This window comes from Ceratotherium simum, chromosome 12, assembly GCF_057802395.1.
Source record: "Ceratotherium simum simum isolate JZ-2026a chromosome 12, ASM5780239v1, whole genome shotgun sequence".
NCBI lineage: Eukaryota > Metazoa > Chordata > Mammalia > Perissodactyla > Rhinocerotidae > Ceratotherium > Ceratotherium simum.
The window spans coordinates 25405197-25431081 of NC_141911.1; the positions used below are offsets into that span (position 1 = coordinate 25405197).

Below are 25885 nucleotides of genomic sequence, written 5' to 3' on the forward strand. Positions count from 1 at the left end.
ACAGCCAAATACAGCAGAAACTATAAGCAACTTGAGAGCAAGCATTCTCTCATATGCATGTTTTTATTTCCAAACATAACTTTGCACAATATCTTTCACTTGGTAAGTGCTTAATAAATGCTTCACAACAAGAAGTAAAGACTAATAATTGGTAATTCTGAGGCCACTGATGACTTTTCAAGACACCTCTTTTGGAAGAAACAGGATCATGAAAGCCAGTTTGAAGTATGAACAAATTAGAGTGAAAGGTCAGGAAACAGAAGTAAAGTTGTAAACAGCGTGTTCAAAGTCTGAAAGAGAATTAGATGGATGATTGGAAGGAAAAGCAGATGAGTCCAATTAATGTTGTTTTATTGTTTGCTTCTTAAATTACAAGGGAATGTGCATGTTTGAATACTTGGAGACATAATTAAAGTTATAAATTAAGTATAGGACAAGTCTTTCTGAAGTCAGAGGATAGTGGACAACTCTATGATTACACAGAAGAATGACAGGAGGGACTAATGACAGAGACTTGTTGAGTTGGGTGCAAGGAAAGCGGAGGTGCTTGTGGCAAATAACATCCTCATTATGAATGACTCAAGATGTGCTAAAAGGGGCATTATGAAGAAGAAGAAGGAGAGATGGGAATTTGAATATTTGAGGGCAAAGTGTTTTTAATAAGTAATCAGTACAATAAATAAAAATAACCAAGTTCCATAGAAGACGAGTGCATATGTTCATCTCTTTGATCTATTGTTGTTTAGCAAATCAGGTATCATCCACACTATTTTAATTGCTAAATCAAAACTTGTATCATCACCAGTAATATATGTTGTATTCCCCCTAAAATTTGGGAGGAGGATAACACACACGCAGGAAATATGTAATTAAATAAGGAAATAACTCAAAGGAAAATAGATAAGATCTAATTATGAACTAGAATTGTCTTTTCTTATTGACCCTCATCCTCGTTATTTATATCTTATTAATTTCTTTTACTCTAAATGGTAGTATACATTTCTATAAAAAGTAATTTAATGATACTCTTTGATATGATTCCTGACAATTTTCCTCATCAGTATGTATTATCTTAATCTTATTTTGCATCTCTGGTATTTTTTATCTTCTCTTTTATCCCATTAAATGCCTAATGCATGTGAAAAACATTCCTCTCGACAAAAATAAATATTAATCTACGTAATCTGAAAAAATAAGAGTGCTATTCTAAAATGGGACCTAATAGACTATAATCAGAAATAATGGCATAAAGTGAAGCAAAGAAAATTCAAGGTGATTGTCAGGAAACTTTTAATGGTTCTGTAAAAATGATCGTGAGTCTGGTCGGGGACATCTTACAGGGACAGCATACAAATAGTAGATAATTCCCAGCAGAGCAGTTTATTTTACTGTTGAATAATTTTGTAACAAACAAAGGGGTGGGAATTGCTCCTGGTTCAGCAGTTGTTTGGCTGACAGTTCTGTGTCAGGTCACTCACACTGTCTCTTATTTTGGCAGGGTGTGTTGGTAGCTTTTATACAACAGTAAAGAATTTGTAAACAATTTCCCTATATTCAGAGCCTTTCATTAACCTTAGGTCCCACTTTTTCCCCACCTCTTCATCCCTCTCAATACATATTTCATATAGTGCTTGTTTCTCACAAAAATAGGTTCTTGTCGAAGGTACTGAATATACTTTTGAAGAAAAATATTTCACATAGAAAATAATATTTCAGTGAATTGATGAATGAAAGTACAATACTGTACTCTATTGTGGGTGTGTGCTGAGGACAGATTTCTGCCTTCAGGTTTGTGTTGCTTGCTTAAGGGTGCCATGGACATTACTCAGCATGACCCCACTGCTGGTCATCTGGAATGATTATGTACATTCCATGAAAGGAGTTAATGTCATACCTCCAGAACTACTAGAAGCCTACACTGGATGTTCAGTTTTTAGTTTTTTTGCTTATGTCCTGGAAGCCTGGAACAACGTGTGCTGTTCAGAGGAGAACACTACCATTTTATGTTTCTGATGTTTTGGCTAAACCTGGAAACTTCTGGACTGGATCTTAAAAATTAGTGGGCACTCCAGGTCCTCCCTAAATCATATTTGAAGTTTGGAGAACAAAAACAGCAGACCACATACTGAGCTGCTCATTCCAAAGGGCTCTGGTTTTTACATTATTTTCCAAATTTTATGAAAACAAGAAAACAGCCTATTATGTGGTTGTGCTGCCTGAGAAGGGTTACATTATCGTGGTATTCATTTTAATTACTAAATGCCGAATGTGGTTTATCAGCTGTTGGTATTATCTTTAAGTTAAAAGAGATGCTTAGTGGTGTTGATAAAAACTTTGTTGATTTTGCTTCATGATTATTAATTACAAATGCTGAATGGAATCTCTGCTGAAAAACAAGTGTTTTTCATTTGAATTAGAGAAGAAAGAGAGTATTCTAATTTAGCTTAAGAGTTGCTATCTGGAGTATACAAATCAACAAATTAGACATCAATATTCAATGATCAGACCTAAATCATAAAACAAGTGAAACACTGGAATCAGTGTTTAGCATTACATCATTATCATTATATAAATAAGTACTTATTATTACACATATATTTTATGTACAGTTCAACAAATCTTTCTTCTTAGTGGTTTTTCCAACTATAAGTAAATTGAAAGAAGCGTGAAACCAATAGACCACTGAATAAAAGAAAAATCTGAAACAAAATAATGAGCTAAATGACATTTCTTCTACTTGTGATGTGTCTGCCAGCACTAAGCACAAAGGCTTATGTATCCCTTCCACATTCATTAATTGACAAAATGCAGGAAAGGAGGTCATAGAAGGTATTTTTTGCCTCATTTATGGCCATCTAGCGCAAACTCTACAATATTCAACCAGAAGGCAGTTCTAGGGTAAAGGAGCAGAATAAAAAGGCTTGGGCAGATTAAAGAATTTTGTAAAATTTGACCTTGATACCAAATTGAAAAATAAAATCACCATTCTGAATAACTATCTTATTATAATTTTTCTAAGTTTCTGAATCTCCACAAGTTAGAAGACTCCTATCATTTCCGGTGAATTGGATGGATTTTGAAAAGACCATGGATGTGCCATGGAGACAACCACTGATGTTTTGAGAAGCTCTAAATATACTTTAATGTGACATTTAATGTCTGGTAAAGAAGCTTGCGATTGGGAGATTTGGGAGGAAATATTGGATTTATTATCCATTTCTGAAGTTACTGAGTTATGAGCAGGTAGTGACAAATGAAAGAACTATATCTTACTAGAAATAAATAATTAAGGACTTGATGAAATTTATTTTAAAGGGTTATCATTTACATTGATTTCTATATACATTTAATAAACAAATATGCACTAGACACTTATTTCATGTAACTCTCTCTCTCTATATATATATATTTAACTTTTGATGCTGAAAGTAATAAAGCATCAAACATTAATTTTACCCATAACGCTGCCATGTCCATGTTATAATTTAAGATATTCATTTTATTTTCTGTTTTCTAAATTATAGGATGAAGTCTGCCCCAAAGCTGAAGGAGATGAAGTTCAGAGGTGTGTGTGGGCCTCAGCTGTTAATGTCAAGGACAAGTTCATCTATGTTGCACAGCCAACTTTGGACAGAGTCCTTGTTGTTGATGTGCAGTCCCAAAAAGTTGTTCAGGTACAAATGATTCCTACTTTTGAAAGTGATTTTAAAAAACATTTACTTTAATGTAAGTCTCGATGAGGTAACTTGTGCGTTGCCATTTGAGTGTCATTGATAACTTATTTCATTACTTGGATAACTGGAAAATATATGCATTTTCTGCAAACTCTCCTCTCCTTCTGCTCCCTGAGCTTAATGACTTAAAGAAGAAATTTAAATATCTTTTGTTTTCAAAAATTAGATTCCATGAACACATCATAATACTAGCATGACTAGTTCCACCAAAATCATCTTCAGAGCTGCTTATCTTGTCTAGAGCAAGGGGAGTCCCAGTCAGAGGACAATTAAGGTATTCCTAGTTATCATTCCAGAAACAGTATTATATCTTCCACATTTGATTCTAAACAGAGGCCAAGACAATAGTGGGCTTTACTAGGTAATGGTAACTTAGTAGGTTTTACTATAGTAGTAAAACAAGTAATATATATATAAGTCAATGACAGAGGAAAAAAATCTCTAACGAACATTGCCATAGTCATGGTTATGAAAACCATTCTGGTTTGAGCCACCAAATGTTTCATTCCCTGCTTTTTCCAAAAATATCTAATGTGGGCAATCTACTTGAACTCAGTTGCACAACAACCAAGGGGCAGTGAAGGATTCGCATCTAGGCAGTCTGGCTCCAGTATCTGGGCCCGTGTCTATTATGATCTATTGCTTCTCAGCTCAGAGGAAACAAACTTAAAATAGCTTTATGAGATATATATAATCTGTTAAATGAGAGTAATAACTATACATATCTCAAAAAGTTATTTTAAGGATTAGATCAATTAATGCATATAAAACATTTATAGCAGAGCTTGGCATATAGAAATGCTATATACTGGTTGACTACCAAAATTTCTGAGACTTATTGGAACCTAACTATTCCTTATATTTACAGAGATTTTTCTTTTGCGCCAATATTGGTTTTGAAATTGAATATTGAAGTAGCCGTTAGTCCCTCTAATATTGATTCCTGACTAGAACCACAAAAAACACTAGAAGTTCAAAGTTAGGGCTTCTCATTCTAAGAGTTCTTAAAAGGTTCACATGAATTCATCTAATCATTTATCCACCTATCCATCCATCCATCCATCCTGTATACATGTATTGATTGTCTATTATGAGATGTGCTTGTTATCACAAATAAAAGAATGAGAAGTATTTGTGTTAGAAAGCTCTGGCATCTCTAGGATTACAAATTTACAGCAGATAATTAGTCTAATGTTTCAATTTCTAATACGAGAATGCACAGTACAATCATGAGTAAAAGGATGAATAACTGTTCTACTAGAAAACTCTAATGCCTCATGGTAACTATGGGTTACATAGTTCTCATGTATATCTAGTCTAATGGTCCAATATCTAAGGTGAGAATATGTTTTTCTGTATATTTCATTTCTTATGCTTCTGTCTGTGAGATTGCTGGATTTTTGACCAGGTTGATTTTATTTTGATTTCAGCTGCAACATAGGCCAACAAATTACAGGCATTCAGTTAGGGATTATTAAGACTCTTTAGCCTGTAGGTTAGAATTAGAAGTATGTTTCAAGAGTAATCAAGCTGGTCTAAAAACTCAGTTTTTAAACTAGAAACCTCCACTGACTGAATATATATTACCTACTAGATATTCAAAAGTGAGAAAAGCTAATATCACTTATTATTCATATAACTTCCATTTCAGACAATAATGTAAAATTTAAAATTAATAAAAAGTATTTATAATGAAATGTTCATGCAATGGTAAAAATCACATAAATTATATTATTTTTCAAAGTGCCTATAATTACTATGAAATACCAGGAGAATGTAAAGGACATTATACAAAGTTAAAATAGTAAAAATTATATTATGATATAATCATGATTTGGGGGATTTTTCAGATGAGAATCTAACACATTTTTATAGGGTAGAAAATTGGGCCTCAATCCAAATGGGTTCTCCTTATGATCTTGTTATTAAAATAACAACAATTATGCTTTATTACATTTTCTAGTCATTACCTCTCCAAAGGTAATCATTACATAGATTTCTATCACCATAAATAAGTATTGTCTGATTTTGAATATTACATAAATGGACATATATAGTATTCACTATGTGCATCTGTCTACTTTGGCTTTACATTATAATTGTGAGATCATTTTGTTTGCATGTAGCTGTTGTTTGTGTTATTCTTTCTTTTTTTCTGTAGAGAAATCAATTATAATTGATTCTCATTGATTCTGTATTTGAAAATTCATCTACTCTCTTAAATTTATCTAGAATCACAAAAACAATACTCGTGCTGTTGCGATGATTCAGGGACATGCTCAGAGTGATGAAAAATTTGTCACCCAACATAATGTTCCCAGCTAAGGTTGAACAAGGAGAGGATCTGCCTTCTTGTTTCAGCTTTCATACTGTAAACAAGTGTTTTTTTTGTGGTCTATTTAGTGCCATCTTTTTTGCATTTTTGTGCTTTTGTTGGCAATTTTGCTGTTTAAACTCGCCCCCACGCATAGTGTTGAAATGCTTGTGCAAGAAGGCTGTGATGCACCTAATAGAAAGCTTCACTCAGGCATGAGTTGTAGTGCTGTTTGGCCATGAGTTCAATGCTAATTAATGAACAATATACATTAAATAAAGGATCTTTGATCAGAAACACACATGAAACAAGATTATATATTGATGAGTTGATGAAAATCTTGTGACCAGGGGCTCATAGGAACCTAACTATGTATTTCCCCTAGGAGCAATGGTTCAGTATTCAGAAATTCAGTGTTTGTGGTGACTTTATAGAATAATGAGAATCGAATGTATTTGAATATATCAGACTTTGTTTATTCATTTACAGTAGAAAGGATAAATTCCAGAAGCAGATTCCAAAAGGAGGTAATAGAAAGAAAAGGGGAAAGTTAATATTTAGGTCAAAATGAGTGAGAATTCCCTATAATGTAATAAATAATAATATATATTATACATTATACAATCTTAAAAATAAAATATAGTACAGTTTCAGATTTAGAAAGAATAATGCAACTCAAATGGGAAAAAAAAGTCAATACCTAAATATATTGATGTGACACAACCAAACATCAAGGCAAATGGAAGATCTTAAAATGGCAGATGAACTACTATGAGAATAGCAGCAATTTTCTCAACAGCGAAAATGGACACCAAAGAGAGTGAAATAATACTATTAAAAGACTAAGTCAAAATAAAATATATTCTGGTATTATATGGTTGGTGAAAAAATAATTCTAAAACCAGAGCATACTTTATTTATTGTGTGAGACACACAAAATCACAGACTTTATCACCAAGGTAAATTGGAAACAGAACTAAAACTGAAAACGGTTTGCCTCAGGAGTAAGGAAAATTAACTGAGCAGTAAGTTTGATGTGATAGTGAGCAAGAAAATTGGTAAACAAATGATCTATTAAAATATTAACTGTCAATAACAATAAGGGTATTCTCTGAATTTAAGGTTAAAGTTTTTAGAAGAGTGAAAACACAGGACAAAAATAGCAGCAAAAGTGTTTAAATATTGTATAACAATATGTAAGCAGAGAAAGGGATGATTTGATTTGAAATATTTTAAGATTTCTTGTATTACTTGGAAGTGGGAATAATAACAATTATGGATGCTTATGTTAAGTATATTTATTAATAGTTCAAGAATCTATGTCTTGAAATATTGTCTATGAAAAAAATAAAATTCAATGAATAACTTACAAATAAATACAGTGGAGAAATAAGAAATGAGAAAGACAAAACAATAAGAATGGAAAAACTAGGACAAATAGAAAAAAATTTAAACAAAATGATAAAATAAAACCAAATATGTTCATAATTACAATAACTGAGAATGAACCAAAGTATATAACTGAAAGACAATAGGAAAATTGTTGGACCAAACAATGAAAATCTAGCTATATGCATATTATAAAAGATATACCCAGAAAATAAGAAAAAATAAAATTTGAAATATAAGGACAGTAACAGATAATGCAGGCATATACTAAAAACATAACAAAAAAGCTGGTGTAGCTATATTAACAAAAAACTTTAAAAGGAACTTCAAGGCACAAAGTATTAAATTAAATCAAGTTATTTGATAAGGATAAAAAAAGTTTATTAAGAAAATATAAGAATAAAAACACATATGATTACTTATAATTTTATAAAGTGTTGTCATACTACTAGAAGAGATTGACATGATCAAAGTGAGAAGAAATTGATACTTCTATAATTGATAAATCAACAGTACATGTGAAGTGAATCATATTACTATCGTTGAACTAACAGATATATGTATTAACCTTTGCATCCAGCAATGCTTTAATATACGTTATCACTAAACATTTCACTATCTTAGTCTGTTTGGGCTGCTATACCTAAATATGATAGACTGTGTAGCTCATAAACAGCAGAAATCTATTTCTCAGAGTTCTGAGTCTGGAAAAGTCCAAGATCAAGGTGCCAGCAGTGTCGTGATATGGAGTGAGGGCCCTCTTCTTGGTTCATAGTTGATGCCATCTCACTGTGTCCTCACATGGTCGAAGGGGCGAGGGATCTCTGTGGGGTCCTTTTGTAAAAGCACCAATCCCATTCATGAGGGCTCCATCCTCGTGACCTAATCACCTCCCATCTCCTGATGCCATCATCTTTGAGGGTTAGGATTTCAACATATGAATTCTGGGTGGACACAAACATTCAGACCATAGCATTCGCTCAATAAAACATTTAGTGAAAATGACCATGTGCTAGGCTAGAAATTAAGTCTCAAGAAATATTAATGAAATTATTTCATATTGATTCCCTGAAACAATGTTAAGCTATCAAGATCACAGAAATAAATTTAAAATCTAAATATCAATATCAAGCAATATTGATAATCATAATTAAACATATGGAATACAAGTAAGGCTGTGTTCTGAGGGAATTTTGCTACCTTAATCAAAACAGGTAAATAATAGAGTGAAAATAAAACGTTTAATCAGATAATTTTAGAATTCAGCTGAAGAAAATCAGAATAATCTAAATGAAAGAAGGAGAGTATACAGTTATGTATATAAAGACATAGCAGAATTTAACGTATAAAAGGTAAAAATGACTTCTTCAAGAAAAACAATTAAAAAGAAACTCTTTGGGAATTTTGGCAAAGAACAAAGACAAAAGTCACGATTAACACGATTAGAATTGAATAAAAGAAGATATAACTACAATCCTAGCAGAGAGTAAAAGGAACTAAGACAATATTAAGGTAAAAGTCATGGTAATAAATTTTGAAAACATAGTGGGAAAGAACAAATTAAAGGGAAAATATAAATTAATAACATGTACCCCAAGAAGGAATAAAAAAGGTATACTTTTATGGCTAATTAAATGAACTGATTTAAGAGTATTAAAACAAAAAATTTTATCCCAGATGGGTTTAAAGGTGAAAGTGCTACCAAACTTTCAAGTAACATTTTAGCAGGTAATTTGATGAGATCTTGCAATTTAAAAATGTGCATCTTCGTTGACTTGGTGGTTGACTTCCTGTTTTACTCCCTCTACCTGCTCTGAGAGCCAGCCCAGGTGCTCTAGTGGTTAAGATTCGGCTCTCTCACCACCCCTGCCCAGGTTTGCTTCCTGGTCAGGGAACCACATCACGCCTCTGTTGGTTGTCATACTGTGGCAGCTGAATGTTGCTGTGATGCTGAAAGCTGTGCCACCTGTATTTCAAATGCCAGCATGGTCACCCATGGTGGACAGGTTTCAGCAGAGCTTACAGATTAGGAAGAAGGACCTGGCACCCACTTCTGAACAATTGGCAATGAAAACCCTATGAATAGCTGCAGAGCATTGTGTGATATAGCGCCGGGAGGTGAGAGGATGGTGCAAAAAGACTGGCCGGGGTTCCACTCTGCTGCACACAGAGTCGCTAGGAGTTGGAATCCACTCGATGGCACCACCAACAACAGAAACCTGCTCTGGGTGTAGTCTCTGTATATTCTCAGACTTTCTACTATCAAAAACAAACCTTAACCTTCTCTTGATGCATCTTGCCCCACACCACCATTTGTCAGCCTTATTGCCTCACTTTCTATAGCTGCTTTCCATTGCAGGAACCAAAAATAACATATCAGATACATCCTTGTTGTAGGAAATATGTGGAACTTGATCATTGGAGTGAAAAGGCAGAGGCAGTACTATGTCATGGGGTTGGTCACACAGCTCTGGAGAGGTATATGATGGAGTTCAATATGACCCTTCTGTCAATAAAAAGAAAAGGTTTTGAATCACAGGGGCTACTGAATACCTCACCGGAAAGGAGAGTGAAGTGGCACCTGCATTGATTGGGGCCCTTCTGCAATAATCTGTTCTATAGAAATTTAGAGATCACATCAATTTGTAAAGTGAAAATTTCCATACTGGGTACATTCAGTCTAATATGCTTTCTGGTAATGTCATTACTTCTTATGGCTTATTGTTGACTATAAATATCAACCTAAAATTTTAGGTATATAACACATAAGATTCTCTTTAAAAAAATTAAAATATTCTATCTTTGAATTTGTCTAAGTTCTCTTTTTTGCAACCACATATAATTTCAGTCTGTAATGAGTTCCGTCAGTCTACTGCCTGCTGGGTGAAAAAGCACATCCTTATACTTGTCTTAACTTTACCTGAGAGTATGTGAATCTTAGTCCTCAAAAGTTCATGCTTAAGGGTAAATTATGAATAACCTAATGACTCTATTTTTATACTTAAAATACTTCATCTCTTAGAATTTTAAATTCCCTGAAGGTTTTTTCTAATTTAAAAACAATATGTAAATGATAAATTTTACAGACTCAGATGTTGAACTTTCTGTTTTATAAATTAATAATCCAAATAATTCAAGTTTTAGAACTATTTAAAGAAAGAATATTTCTAGGTACTTAAAAAAACTAAATTTAAAAAACTTTATTTGTGATTTAAAACTTTATTTATATCCAAAGGCAGAGCATACGTTTAAAATCAACTGCAATGTGCAATAAAAAGTAAAACATCCTTTCTCAAGTTGACTGCTTTTTTTGAGTGAGGCTAGAGTCAAAGTCAGCCTTTTTTGAATCTAAATGAAGTTATACTTCCTGATTGTGTGTCGTACCTTTCTTTCTTTCTTTCTAACCCAAGTATATCATACAGGGGCAACTAAGAATATTAATTATAATCAAAATTTAGTTAATCATTTCCCAAACATGATAGAAAATACTATAGAATTTTCTATAGTGTGGATATAGAAATGGAACAGTGAAATCCAAAATCAAAATGCTTTATTCTTGAAAAAAAAATGTGAAAAAAGAGAAAGAAGACAGTATATTTATTTAAATTTAATCTTTCAAGCTTTCTTTTCCAATAGAGTTAAATTAGATCCCTAGAGTTTCATACTGACCTTGTCTAAGAGATCACATTTCTGACTTTTCCTTTTGCATGTATTTGACTGTGTGGATTGGTATTAAATGTGTATTTTAGGATTAAACATATTTAAAAATTTGATTAGCATTGTTACAATTTATTATTAAAATTACAAATATTTTCTTGACAATGTAAGATTTTATAAACCTCATGTTAAATTATTACCATTAGGGTATATTTGTTTTCAGTGGATACCTCAATATCATTTCTATCTGCAACTTAAAAAGTAAAAGGTCACAATTTTTTAGTGGATTATATAACCTTGGTGTTGCTTTAAAAGTCAAATGATCATTGCTTATCTTACTATTAAAATTGTGGTGAGAATGGCATACACGTGATGTTTTGCTGCATAAAAGATTAGCTAGTAAACAACTGACCTCATTTTGTCTTCTTCGGAGCAAAATCAGGTTCTGCTTGGATGCAGAGTGGCTTATTGCAACACCGCGGGAGTATTCTTAAGTGTCATCAGCAGTCTCCTCTAGCCGTTAGCACATTATCTGGAGAATCTACATCATTAGTTTAAATTAGGTTCACTTAATTAGCCAGCTGGTACTCTCCTTGTCAGACTGATAAACAAGCTGTGCTTCACTGTTCCTTCATGTCAAGACTAAACCCCAAGTTCTGTGTATCTTTGTTGCTCTTATCAGTATTTCACCTTTACAAAATAAGCCATCTTTATAAAAGTAGATACAACTGGTTCATGACCGGTGTAACATGCATTTTAAAATTTTTGTATTTGTTGCACCTCCTCAAGAAATATTGATGAATTTGTATAACACTAGATATGTTGGGATTATAAGAGACTTAAAGGTTTATAGATCAACAAAGGGAAAAAAACTCTCATAGTATAAGTATTAAAATTGTACCCTTAACCAATGTTTTAAAATATTAAAGAAAAAATATTTCTATTAGTATCTTTATAAAGTTACGACAAATAAAAATGCTTTATTACATTATATAGTATATTTTAAACATATTTTTACAAAGGAATAGGATAAGAAGCTAATTAATCATGATAATATAACACTCTGAAAATTGTACTTACATGGGAAATTAAGAAATATGGATTCTAGGACCTGAATATGTAGATCACTACTAGTATCAATTATAATAGCAAAATAATGTTATTTGAGAGATATTTCTGAAAATGTGTAATAAATCAATAAATCTTTGGAAGACAGATTGTGGCTTAATTATCTGAATATCACCAGGCCAAGCAAGGGCTACTGTGTGCCCAAAATCATAGCGTTTATGATATGGGAGAGAAATTTCCAGCCTATAGTATCAGAACCTTTTATGTAAACAAAGTCTTACAAAATCATTCAATAAATCAGAACCGATACCCTTTGTTCTATTATGGTGGAGGTTCAAATCGCCTGCTACAAATAAGTCTCATTTCCATAGGCTTCTCAAGGCAAAGTTTGAAAACAATTTTTCTAGCAAAATAATATTGGTAGTCAAAGGTAAATTTATTCTAAGTAATCAATGAGCATTCTATGTAGGTTAATTTTGAGGTGAAAGATGAGCATATATTCTCATGCTTTTTCCCAATCACTTATACTTGAACATTGTCTTTTAACTTATACCATTTTCCTGATAAATAGCTGGTGGCTCAGAAACAAAAAACATATACACCAGCCATATCTGAAGTGGAGTGTATGCAACATAAGGGAGGTGAAAGATGACTAGCTGTGGGAAGGGAATCCTAGGACATTGTTTATATTTCTTTTTATCTTAAAAAAGGAATCATATTACATTTTATAAATATTTAATATATGAACCAATATTGGAAGGTCTGAATTTATCTGTGTGTTGGATGGTGATGTGATACATAGAGGATATGAGGGTATCTTGAGAGGAAAGTGGGAGTTTTACAATAGGCAGGGATCAACATCGGTACCGTTAGTCATCTGTTTACTTTTATCTGTACAAAAGAGATAACAATAGCACATACCTCAACAAAAGGATTCTTGTGAAGATTAAATAAAAAGAATTTGTATTTGTAAAATATTTAGAAAAAAACTTTGGGGCCGGCCCCACGGCTTAGCGGTTAAGTGCGCGCGCTCCACTGCTGGCGGCCCGGGTTCGCATCCCGGGCATGCACCGACGCACTGCTTCTCCGGCCACGCTGAGGCCGCGTCCCACATACAGCAACTATATGGATGTGCGACTGTGACATACAACTATCTACTAGGGCTTTGGGGGGAAAAAATAAATAAATAAAATCTTTAAAAAAAAAAAAAAAAAGAAAAAAACTTTGTTCATAATAAGCCTGGTGCAGAGTATAATTGCTTTTGTTAGATAAAATAATGATGATGTTTAATAATAATAAGTTTTGGCATGTAGTTTAATTTTGCAATTTTCTTTTCCCAATTAAGTAGATTTAGAGGTCCATTAATTATATATTGAGTACTACTATTTACAAGGTATTGTTCTAAGCACACAGGTTGTATCACTGACCTAAACTAACACAAAAAACCTGCCTTTTTGGAACCTAGCATCCATTGGATGGAGACAGACAATGAAAAATAAGGATACTAAAATGTAAATGATGCAATATGTAAGGTGGTAAGTGCTATTGGAAAAAGGTAAAATGGTAGAGCAAGGCCGGATGGGATTGGGAAAGCTAGGGATGAGGCGAGGTGAAGAAAGGGAAGGCTGGATACAATATTGAATAGGGTGGTCAAATTGGCCTCACTGAGAAGGTGAGTTCTGAGCAAAGAAGGTGTCAAGGAAGCAGACACTGGACTATCTAGGGGAAGCCCTCCAAAAGGCAGAAGTGTAGCTGCCGTGTTGGATGGACAGCAAGAAGGTCAAGAGCATCTGGATTGGAGACACTAACAGAAGAGTAGTGGGTGAGGGGGTGCAGAGAAAGAAGATTGGGGAGTGACTGGTCTACCAGGTAGGGCCTGGTAGTCATTATAAAGACTTTTAGATTTTACTCCGAGGGAAATGAGAAGACACTTGGTGTTTTGAGCAGATTAGTGTCATGATCTGTCTAATGCTTACAAAAAAAATCACTCTGACAAATCTGTTGAGCAAGTTGATGAGCATAAAGTTAGAAGTTAGAAAACATAGGAAGTATGCTCTTCGACATCGGTCTTAGCAATATATTTTCAATATATGTCTTTTTCAATATATGTCTGACTGGGCAATAGAAAAAATAAACAAATAGGACTACATCAAACTAAAAAGCTTCTGCACAGCAAAGGAAACCATCAACAAAATGAAAAGACAACCTGACAATTGGGAGAAGATATTTGCAAACCATAGATCTGATAAGGGGTTAATATCCAAAATGTATAAAGAACTCATACATCTCAACAACAAAAAAACTAACAACCCAATTAAAAAATGGGTAAAAGATCTGAACAGACATTTCTCCAAAGAAGATATACAGATGGCCAACAGGCACATGAAAAGATGTTCAACATCATTAACTATCAGGGAAATGCAAATCAAAATTGCAATGAGATATCACCTCAATGCCTGTCAGAATGGCTATAATTAATGAGACAGGAAACAACACGTGTTGGAGAGGATGTGAAGAGAAGGGAAATCTCATACACTGCTGGCGGGAGTGCAAACTGGTGCAGCCACTATGGAAAACAGTATGGAGATTCCTCAAAAAATTAAGGATAGAACTCCCATACGATCCAGCTATTCCACTGCTGGGTATTTATCCAAAGAACATGAAAACACCAATGCATAAAGATACATGTACTCCTATGTTCATTGCAACATTATTCACAATAGCCAAGACTTGGAAGCAACGTAAGTGCCCATTAAGGGATGAATGGATAAGGAAGATATGGTATATATACACAATGGAATACTACTCAGCCATAAGAAATGATGAAATCCAGCCATTTATGACAACATGGATGGACCTTGAGGGTATTGTGTTAAGTGAAATAAGTCAGAAGGAGAAGGTCAAATACCCTATGATCTCACTCATAAGTAGAAGATAAAAATAACAGCAAACACATAGAGACAGAGATTGGATTGGTGGTTACCAAAGGGGAGGAGAGGAGGGAGGAGAGCAAAAGGGATGATTAGGCACATGTGTGTGGTGATGGATTGTAATCAGTATTTGGGTGGTGAACATGATGTAATCTATGCAGAAATAGAAGTGTAATAATGGGGCCAGCCCCATGGCTTAGCGGTTAAGTGCGTGCGCTCCACTATTGGTAGCCCGGATTCATATCCCGGGCACGCACCGATGCACTGCTTCTTCGGCCATGCTGAGGCCGTGTCCCACATACAGCAACTAGAAGGATGTGCAGCTATGACATACAACTATCTTCTGGGGCTTTTGGGGAAAAAAAGGAGGAGGATTGGCAATAGATGTTAGCTCAGAGCCAGTCTTCCTCAGCAAAAAAATAAAGAGGAGGATTAGCACGGATGTTAGCTCAGGGCTGATCTTCCTCACACACACACAAAAAAGAAGTATAATGATGTAAACCTGAAATTTATACAATGTTATAAACCAATGTGACTGCAATAAAATAAAAAAAGAAAAAATAGAAACCATATGATGAGATTAGAGATGACAGAGGCTCTCGTCATGGTGGTGGCTACAGAGGTCAGTATTTGGAAGGCAAATCCAGCAGGTTTCCTGTGGATATAAGGAATGGGAGAAAGAAGGCAGTCAAGGATAGTAGAATCTTTACAATCCTTTTCATAAAATGTGGAGAAACATTTTAACTATTTTATAACACAGAGGCTTACAGGTTTAATTGTGGCAAGAAATTTTTTGAAAAGGTGTCAAAAATAGTGCCTTTCTCTTTTACAAAAGCTAATAGTCTAAATTGACTGATCATTTAAAGTAATTTCCAGAGTATACTAGCAGATATTTTGTAAAATCCAACACATATAATTTATCCCTTTCAAAAGTTGACAATATAAGTAGGAAAATATTTGTTTTTTCTAACTGAAAATTGGGTTATGGCAAGATGATCCTGAAGATGGTTGTTTGGAAATATTTTTGTCATTGTTATATGATTTTGTTGCTGAAAATTTGTTGCTGTAAATATTTCCTCTGTAAAATGTTTTATATCTGCACACTTGAAAACTTGTAAACAGATTTTTCCTAAGAGTTAAACATTTTCCAAATAAAGTATGTCAGATGTGCTTTTCTTCATTTTGATCATGTCTTTTTCAGCTTTGGTGAGCTTTCATAACCAAACACCAAAATAAACTGAATTTAATAACAAACTTTTGAAATGCTAAAAGACAAAATGTTCAAAAATTTTGGAGACCATTGAGCAGATATTTTTCAAATTTTGAAGTTGTTTTGAAAATTGGTGGATATTTTCCTCCTCAAATACATATATCTTAATTTATTTGAAGGCAATTAATCATGGCCTGCCTTCTGACACCTCCTGGAACATATTCTCATAAGTTAATTTTAAAAAATAGTCTCTGTCTTCCCATTTATAAAATTATTCATACTTTAGGGCTCAATTAAAGCGTTACCTCCTCCCCTCTTCCCTGACCCTGCATTATACTTCTTCCCCTGAGCTTTCAAGGCATTTGGTCCTTATTTTTATTTTGTGACATACATCCAGTTATTTTAAGCTCCTCCTTCACCCTCTAGCCTGTAAATTCTTCAAGGACAAAGACTCTGTTTATTTACTTTCTCTTCTAAGTCTCAATTTCTTCTGCTAAATAAGAATATTGCATCTCTAACCTTAAAACATTATGATGCTAATTGTCATGAAATTCCTTTAGTTCAATTAGTTTTTCTAGAAGTAGCAGTAGTACTAGTATTTCCATAGTGTTTAATATTCACCAGACACACCCTAAAGCACTTTATATTGACTACCACACCCAATATTCACAACAACACTTTGAAGTAGGTGTACTACTGTCTCCATTTTATTATAGAGGAAACTGAGCCACAGAAGAGTTTAGTGAGTTCCCAAAGCATTGTCATTATTATTATTATTATTTACTTTGAGTGAAGACGCTAAGATATGAAGCTGGCCTCAGAATACATGCTCAGAAGCATGGTGTATACTGCCTCTCAATGACTCTTCATCAGGATTGTACCACTTATACAGATGATACTGCATATATTTGTACCCCATGGGTTTCTTTCCATCTTTCAAAAGAGAAAAAACCCAAAAGAACGTTTCTTATACATAAGGCATAAATAGGAGGGCAATGCATTCATTTTCAGGAATTAAATTATCAACTAGGAGGGATGGTCTTTCATGTGCTGAGAGGTTCCCACATTGGGAAGAAACACAGACTGTCAAATTCCAGCCCTGCTGATCAATGGCTGGATGATGACTGGTAAGACTTGAGTCTCAGTTTCCTTATCTCATTTTATGTGGCTATTACTGTTACCACACAAAATTGGGGTTCTCTGCCCGATGAGCATAAACAAGGCAATTAATTATGGCACCAGCCTTTGAGGGGAGAAATCAGCTTTTATTCTGCAAGATCAATCTCCAGGGAGACAGGGGGCATGTGCCCTCAGATCTGTCTCCCCGATTCAGGATTTGAGACAAAATTTAAGAGGCTAAGGAGGACAGGTTGGCATGTGGAAACGCTGGTGGGACAGGTTTAGATTGGTGGGCTTCAGGTATTTACAGTAAGGTTTTAGACATCTATGATGAGGTTCTAAACATTTATGATGGGGTTCTAAACTTTTGCATGAGGTAGGGAAGGAATTTGAACACCAGATCTCCCTGAATGAGGGACCCCTCGCTTCTGATAAAAGTCCTGCTTTCAAGTTCTGGTCTCATCCCGGTCCTTTGGTTCTGTAGAAGGAGGATCTTTGGTTCCAGGATCATTTCAGGTCACAATTTCTTCTTTGGCACATGCCCTGGCTACATGACCTTGCAGTTTTTCTGAAAGACAATCCTTAATCAATTTGTTGATAAGAGATGGAGTCTGTTTGAACTGGCTCTAAATGGGCCCGTGGTTACAATACCATAACCTATGGATTGTGGTATGCCATATAAGATAATATTTATGAAAGGGCCTGGTGAAAAGAAAAGAACCTTATGAGAGCTGACAAACTGGAAATTTTCATTCAAAATGTTCCCTAATATTTAAAGTTATCTAAAGATCTTTGCTCTTTTTATAACTGTATCCTAACAATTGAAGAACAATGAGGTCTTTGTTATTGTTGCTTTTGTTGTATTGAGCTATTTTGTTGTATTGAGTCACTCATGTGCCTCATAATGACATTCCAGTCAACACTGGACTGCATATCTATTGGTGGTCCCATAAGATTAGTACCATATAGCCTAGGTGTGTAGTAGGCTATACCATTTAGGTTTGTGTAAGTACACTCTATGATGTCTGCACAACACAATTGCCTAATGACACATTTCTCAGAACATATCCCCTTCATTAAGTGACTTGTGACTGTATTTTATCTTTAACGTTTTAAAGACCTAAAGATTATTCCATTTTAAGATGCATGGAAAATAGGCTGACTATCATAATCATACATAGATCAAGTTTAAAATATAGAGGGAAAATATGAAAAATCAAAGGAATCTTATTGCTTTGTTATTAGTGTAATGATTAACAATGGCTCTTTTGCTATATATGCTTTGAAATTATCAATCAGTACATGAAGAATTTAAATGAAACATCTGGCATTCACTTGAGTACAATTAACAAAATACCAGACTATTTCTTAAGTAATAAAACCATTTAATTATCCCAAATAACATCAAGTCTGGGGATACTTATTCTAAGTTTGTGCAGCAACTCAAGGTTGTTATCGAGAATTCAGTCATTTTTCTCCTGCTGGATCTTCAAAGTGTTGGTTTTTCTTTCTTAAGCTTATTGTTTCATGGCCTCCAAATGGCTTTGGAAATTGAGGCTTAATATCCTAATAAGACAGTATTCAAAGCACAAAGAAAGAGAGAGTGTGGTGCAAAGAAGGCTTCTCTTGTTATTGTCTCTTTTGATGGAAATGCAATATCATTCTCAGAAATCATTCATCATATTAATATTTAAAATATGCAAACTAGAATATGCCATGTGACCACCCCAAGCCTCTAGAGAGGCTGGGAAAATTAGCACTTGTCAAAGGGGAATGGGATTAGTTGTTGGCTTAAATCTCTGGTGCTCACCAAGTGGGCTACCTTCCCTGAGAATAGTGCTGCCCACCTGATCCCAAGACAATATCGTGGCTCTGTTAGCCAGGAAGAAAAGGATGAGGACATTGATACAGAAATGTTTAAATAGGTCTTTTCAGAAATCTAATAATTACCTCAGTAATCCAAGAATATTGAGAATTTTAAATAGATAAAATGCAGGGCAAGGTTTTAGGAAAAAAATACTTTAATAAGCCTAAATTGCCAACATGGTAGTTAAAATATGAATCTCTATATGTTGTTCAACCACAACTATAGTTTACCCTTAACTAACCTACTGAGAAGAGGATTACATTATGAACTAAGACGTGGGAAATTCTCTAAGGATATTCAATAGAACTTTGGAAAGAAATGCTTTCAATATTGGATAAAGATTTTTTTACTGAATACAATTTGTTTGGCGTTATAAAATTAGAAAATATATATATAACTATAAAAATCACTTAAAATCACTTAAAAAAGGTGTTAGCTTATACTATAAATCACTTAAAAAAGGTGTTAGCTTATACTATAAATAGCTTGAAATTAAGGTGAGTGAAATTGCTCCCTGGCAGCAATTTGTTTTCTGGAAATTTTGCTTTAAGTCAATGCTAAATATTATAAATATTAGCAGAAAAACACATTTACCACATCAAGTGTGGTACAAAAAAATTGCTTCTCCTCCTTTCTGTGGTTTTAGATTTCTCATTAAGGAAACTAAATTAGGTAATCTGTTATTAGAGCTACAATCATATATCAGATTGTTGGTGTTTTAGCATTATAGATGGTCAAATCCCATAACCAACACTGGGATAGAAAAACCTAATAGAATAAACATAGTTCTCACCACTATTTAACAATTGATTAAAATGCACATATTAATCATTTATATCTTGAGTTTCTAAATAGCTTCACCATGACACACAATTTGCATAGGTAATGAATGAACACAAGACTATATAAAATTGTGCAAAAACGTGTTTGAGTAAAAGTAACATATGTCCAAATTAATCAAACAAGGCTTTAGAAAATTAGATAATTGGCAACATAAATTTTTACTCTGACGTGTAAACTCTTGAATTCTTCTATAATTTTTGGCTTAGTTTTAAACTATTTCAGTCTGAAAACATTCTTTTCAACTCTTATTTACTACAGGCAGTAAGCACAGACCCTGTCCCAGTTAAATTACACTATGACAAATCACACGATCAAGTCTGGGTGCTAAGCTGGGGTACCATGGAAAAGACTTCTCCAACACTACAGGTAAGTACATTTTAGTGTATTTGAGCAAATAGTGATCCATAAACCTTTTGACATCTCATTGGATATTTATAACCATTTAATAATGATATTCTTCCAAGGACTGTACTTTAATCGCATCTAGATCTGCACTGGAAAAGGAAAAAAAAGTTGATATTCAAGTACTTTTTTAGATGGGAAAATATTGTAGATCATATTTATCAAAGGTTAGATTTATATGCAAAAAGAATAACTTATGATGATAAGCTGATGCCATTAGGAAAAAAAAATCACAATCAACCTTTCAACTATTTACTGCCTCCCTCCAATTTTTATGAGAATTTTCTTGTTTCCATCTCTCTTTTCAAAATGGTGCCTGGAGGGTGGAGCATGTGAGATAGAAATCAGGAGAGTTAAACAGAGACTCAAAGCAGATTTCCATTTTTCTCCAAACAGATAGTATTTTATTTTCAGAGCACAGGCTCATTTCTAATTGGGAAATATGTGGCGTCATTTTTGTAAAATTTGCATATGTTTTGAAGTTGTTTATATGAGAACATGACAGAGACAAAAATATGTACATTTTGACAATGACTGTTTGGCACGGTTTTTAGATTTTTGGAGTTAGTTAGTTTAAGAAGAAGCAGACAGGGAATGGGAAGGAACGTTTGGCACTAGAAATGTCTTTTATCTATTTCTCAAACCGCCTGTGATTGTAGCACTGCCTTGAATATGCCTCTTCTTACAAAGTTCTAAATCATTAACCTTTTGCCAGTTTTCAATAAGTCTGTTGAATGCAATGTTTTTATTTTTAATCAGTTGTCACTACCAATACTTTAAATATTTCTGAAGTTTTTTCGGTATTGTGATATTTAACTTACAAAGGACAGGTCTATTAAAATGAAATATTTTAAAGTAACTATCAGAATGATGGTTCATTGCATATTTCACTAGAAATATGTGGCACTTGAAATATCTAAAATATAATACTGTTTTTCAGTTACCTATTGTTGCAAATCAAACCACCCCAAAACTTCTTGTCTTAAACAAAATTAAAGAATGACTCATCACTCACAATTCTGTGGCTTGGCAATCTGGGGAGTTTTTCTACCGGTGTGATCAGGGAGCACTCATTGGGTACAGTCATCTGATAAGTGGAGCTGGAAGGTCCAAAATGGCCTCCCTCCTTGTCTGCCATGTGGTAGTGGTGCTTAGCTGGGTGCCTTGTGTCACCTGCATGCGCCTCTCATCCTTTAGGATAGCATCTTCTCAGAGTGGTGGTTCCAGGGTATAGGACAGTAGAATTTGCAAGGCCCATTAAGATCTAGGACCCAGAATTCACATAAAGTCACTCCCACCACAGTCTATTGATCAAAACAAGTCACACTGCCTGCCTAGATTCAAGAGAATAGAGTAATACAGCCAATCTCTTGATGCAAAGAGCACAATCTTCATAGAGGACAGTTGTTAGAATGATCTACCACAATATGGTAATATGGTCCAGTTATTTGATATTTTGTACTTAAATATAATCTTGACAAGATAAATAAGTCAAGATGTACTATTTTTAAAAACTTGTATTGTTATGAATGATTTTAATACTGTTACCTTTAAAATAAATGCAGCTTAGAAAAGTTAAAAATATTTTTTCTTTTAAAGCTGTATACATTTTTAATACACCGTATTCTTCAGAATTGATCCATTCACCTCCCCTTTGTAATCTATCCATGTTACTTGGATAGATTAATAGCTTCCCCAGTGTTTCAGTCTCTCCACAAAGTAGTTTAGGCAAACTCCTTTAATATCATACAGAAAGGAGAAAAAAAGACCTTATACGTGTTAAGTAACTTCCCACACATTATTCAGCCCACTAAAAATGGGTTCTCTTTCTCAGCATATCTAATAAAAATATGCTAATAAGATTCACTGAATTTTTAAGATATTTGCTGGGTGGGAGTGAAAGGTAAGTCTCATACCTGAAAATATAAAATAAAATGTAAGAATTGAAGATTTATTTACACAAAATGTGTGTGTGTGTGGGGTGTGTCTGTATATACACACATATGTGTACATATATATGTGCATGACTGGTAGATAGATGATAGATAGGTAGATAGGTAGGTAGATAGATTGATAGATGATAGGTAGGTAGGTAGGTAGATAGATAGATAGATAGATAGATAGATAGATAGATAGATAGACAGACAGATAGACAGACAGACTGACAGGAAACACAGGGTCTCTGGATCAGACAACAGACCATTTCTTACTAACAGAGCACGTTAGTGTCCATTGTCCAGCCCCAATCCCCTTGGGATGATGAGATGAGAGACTAATGCTACCCTGCATGTGCAGTGCAGTTGACTATGGGAGAAGGACCTGGGGTATTATGTGTCTCTGTTTTTTAAGGCTGTTAGCACATCAGCACATCCTCTCCTGTGAGAGAGAGATTATAACTCTGGAATATATGCAAATCTTCTCCTGGGAGAGGAGGGGTAAATCAGTACCCTGGAATGTCAGTGACTGGGTCAAAAGAGTTAAGTTTCTAAATCTCTCAGGAGAAATACAGCATCTCTGTCTTCCAATACATTTTTGCTATGCCATCTTCCTTTAACCAAGCTTGCCATGCCCTTTGCTCAGAAAGATGTGACTGCAGAAATGTCAAAATATTCATGGATAATTGTCTCCCAACAGGATTATCAGGAAACATCCCCAAGGGAATGGGGTTTAAGATTTATTTGTAAAGGGGAACAGATATTTCCTTGGAGTAGTTGAATTCACCAAACCAAAAACATGGGCAAGCTCTCATTTTTACTAGAGTGTTCCTGTGCCATAATGTTGAAAGATTAGACTGGAAAGAGAGATTGATGCTAGGTTGTGAAGGCTAGGAAGTAACTTTTTGCCCTAATGCAGTGTTATCTAGCGGTACTACCTGACCCTTGAAGGTGCAAAGGCAATTTATCAAGGATCTGAAAGCTCTACTTATACTTCTACTTTGTGTTTTCGTTTTGGTTATAATTAAATCATACGTCTTTGCCAATTATGAAAGCAAAATAGATTATTTTCTGTAATATTTACAATTAATGAATAAAAACCCATAAACTGTCATAATGTTAGATATATATGACAGTGATTTTCCAATTAGTGTTCTCAGATAAATTCTCAAAGATTTATCATAGTTATTTATCTTCTTTTTTTTTTTTTTTTTTTAAGATTTTATTTATATTTATTTTTCCCCCAAAGCCCCAGTACATAGTTGTCTGTCATAGCTGCACATCCTTCTAGCTGCCGTATGTGGGACGCGGCCTCAGCATGGCTGGAGGAGTGGTGCCTCGGTGCGCACCCAGGATCCGAACCCGGGCCGTCGGCAGCGAAGCGCACGCACTCAACCGCTAAGCCACGGGGCCGGCCCATATTTATCTTCTTTTTAAAAGGCATCTACGCCTTATGAAATCTTAAGAAATGCTGTTCTAAAAATCATGAATCTATCATCTGCACAGTTTCACAATTCTTATGTAATGTCTTTTCAAATGCACAGCAGTTAGAGAAGAAAATATCCTCAGGGAACAATTTGGAATCAAGTCCTTACATTTTGCTATTGGCCAGGAAGTAAGCCCCAGCCAGATGGGGTGACAGTGGGAGGTGGTGGCTCTGGGTTTGTGTAAGACATCACATGTGGAGAGACCAGCGGCAGGATGCCATTAGGAATGAGCCAAGGGTTGTTGCCAGATTGGGCCTCGTAGATTGGTCTGTGTGTCCTTGCAGTTAGTCAGCTCGGTCCTGAACCTGGCAATCAATTCCATCAGCGAGAAGGACCTAGAACCATAAGGGAGCAAAGTCCAGACAGAGGGGAACTAGGGAAGTGGCACTGTATTTTTTACAACCTAGGACTATGCAAACAAAAGAGATGCTCAGTTAATATATCTTCCGTGGCATGAAATACTTTCGCATCAGTAAGTTTGGGAAGCAATACATACATTATAGTGTTGTTTGAATATTAAATTTTGTGATGCCTGTAAACTATGTAGGACACATATTGGCACATAGCAAGCTCTCAGTAAATATTATTGCTGCTGTCAGTGCAAGTATTGTTATTAATTTCAAATACATGTACACACATTTTGAGAATTATACACTTCCATGCAATCTAACGGAAAGAAAGTTTGGAGAGTTCCTTTCTTATTACTCCTGTTGATTTTTATTAAAGTCTTTTGGACATTATTATGAATAGCTAAAATCCAGTGATGACTTTTTCACTGCTATTCATTAATAAAATAGGTAGAGTGTCGTTAAAGCTTTTATCAAATACTTTGGTTCTCTCTTCCTCTGGGCACATGGTGGGCTCCTTTTGGTTAGGTGAGGCTGTGTGATTAGTGCTGGCAAATGAGGTCTGTTGTGAGTGGAAACATTCAAGGTAGTTGGCCTCTCCTTTAGCATGGAATCCTGAGTGAAAATAGTAGATATCCTGGGAAAGTAACAGGTGTGAAACGAAATCTTTATTTTCTAAGCCACTAAGACTTTAAGATTTGTTTTCAGTTTTGTTTTATTTTTTTAACTGTAACATAACTGAGCCTATCCTGACTATTATAATAATCTATTTTCATTGAAAATGGCAATTTCCAATGGAACTCAATGAAAGTATACTCATTTGAATGAAGGGAAAAAAACCCTAAAAATAAAAAGGCTATTTACTTCTGTCATAAAAACCAAAGGGAGAGACTCAGTTTTGAGGGAGAAAAGTCTATTTAACTTAAAGAGTCAGTCAGTAGTTTAGGAAGTTTAATTTGGTGGCCCAATGTAGAAAGGATTTAAAAGAGGAAAAATAAAGGCAGAAAAGTGCTTTAAAAGGCTAACACAGAACAGTGGTTGTGCAGCAGACAATAGAAAAAAACACGAAGGTATGAGAAATCTGAAGAAAGAACTGACAGAATTTGGTGCATAATGGGATATGAGGAATAAAAGGGTTTAAATGTAGTGATCTTTCTTTACTGGATTGTAAAAGTTTTAAAAATCAACTAATGATGAATAGTTAGAAAGAAGAAACCTCTTTGATTAAAACTTACTTAAATCTATTATTTTAAATTTATAGGAATAAAAATTTTAAAATGTGATTTTATCTATTCTAAGATTTCTGAGAGCTAAAATATTTCATATGACTTATTTTGGAGTTTTCAGTCCTATGTTTTCAACTTTGTTCTATAGGAGAGCAGTTTTTTGACTTTTTTGTGTATCAATTATACCTAAATAAAGCTATTTAAAAAAGAAAGAAGAAAGAAAGGAAGAGAGAGAGAGAGAGAAGGAGAGAGAAAGAAAGTTAATATCTTATTTACATCATAGGTTTGCTTGCTTTTATTTTTCTCTTTATAGCAAGGTTAAACTTTGTGTAATACAGAAGGTGCTTATATGTATATT

At 34.3% G+C, this 25885-nt stretch overlaps 1 protein-coding gene across 4 annotated transcripts in view; it reads left to right on the top strand.

Moving 5' to 3' along the window:
- FSTL5 (follistatin like 5) overlaps nucleotides 1–25885 on the top strand; it is a 732413-nt gene that overhangs the window by 645805 nt on the left and 60723 nt on the right. For all 4 annotated transcript variants that reach the window (XM_087437469.1, XM_087437470.1, XM_087437471.1 and 1 more), the window contains 2 exons: nucleotides 3525–3674; nucleotides 20390–20497. In XM_087437469.1, coding sequence (XP_087293595.1) covers nucleotides 3525–3674; nucleotides 20390–20497 — 258 coding nt within the window. The remainder of the gene's footprint in view (nucleotides 1–3524; nucleotides 3675–20389; nucleotides 20498–25885) is intronic.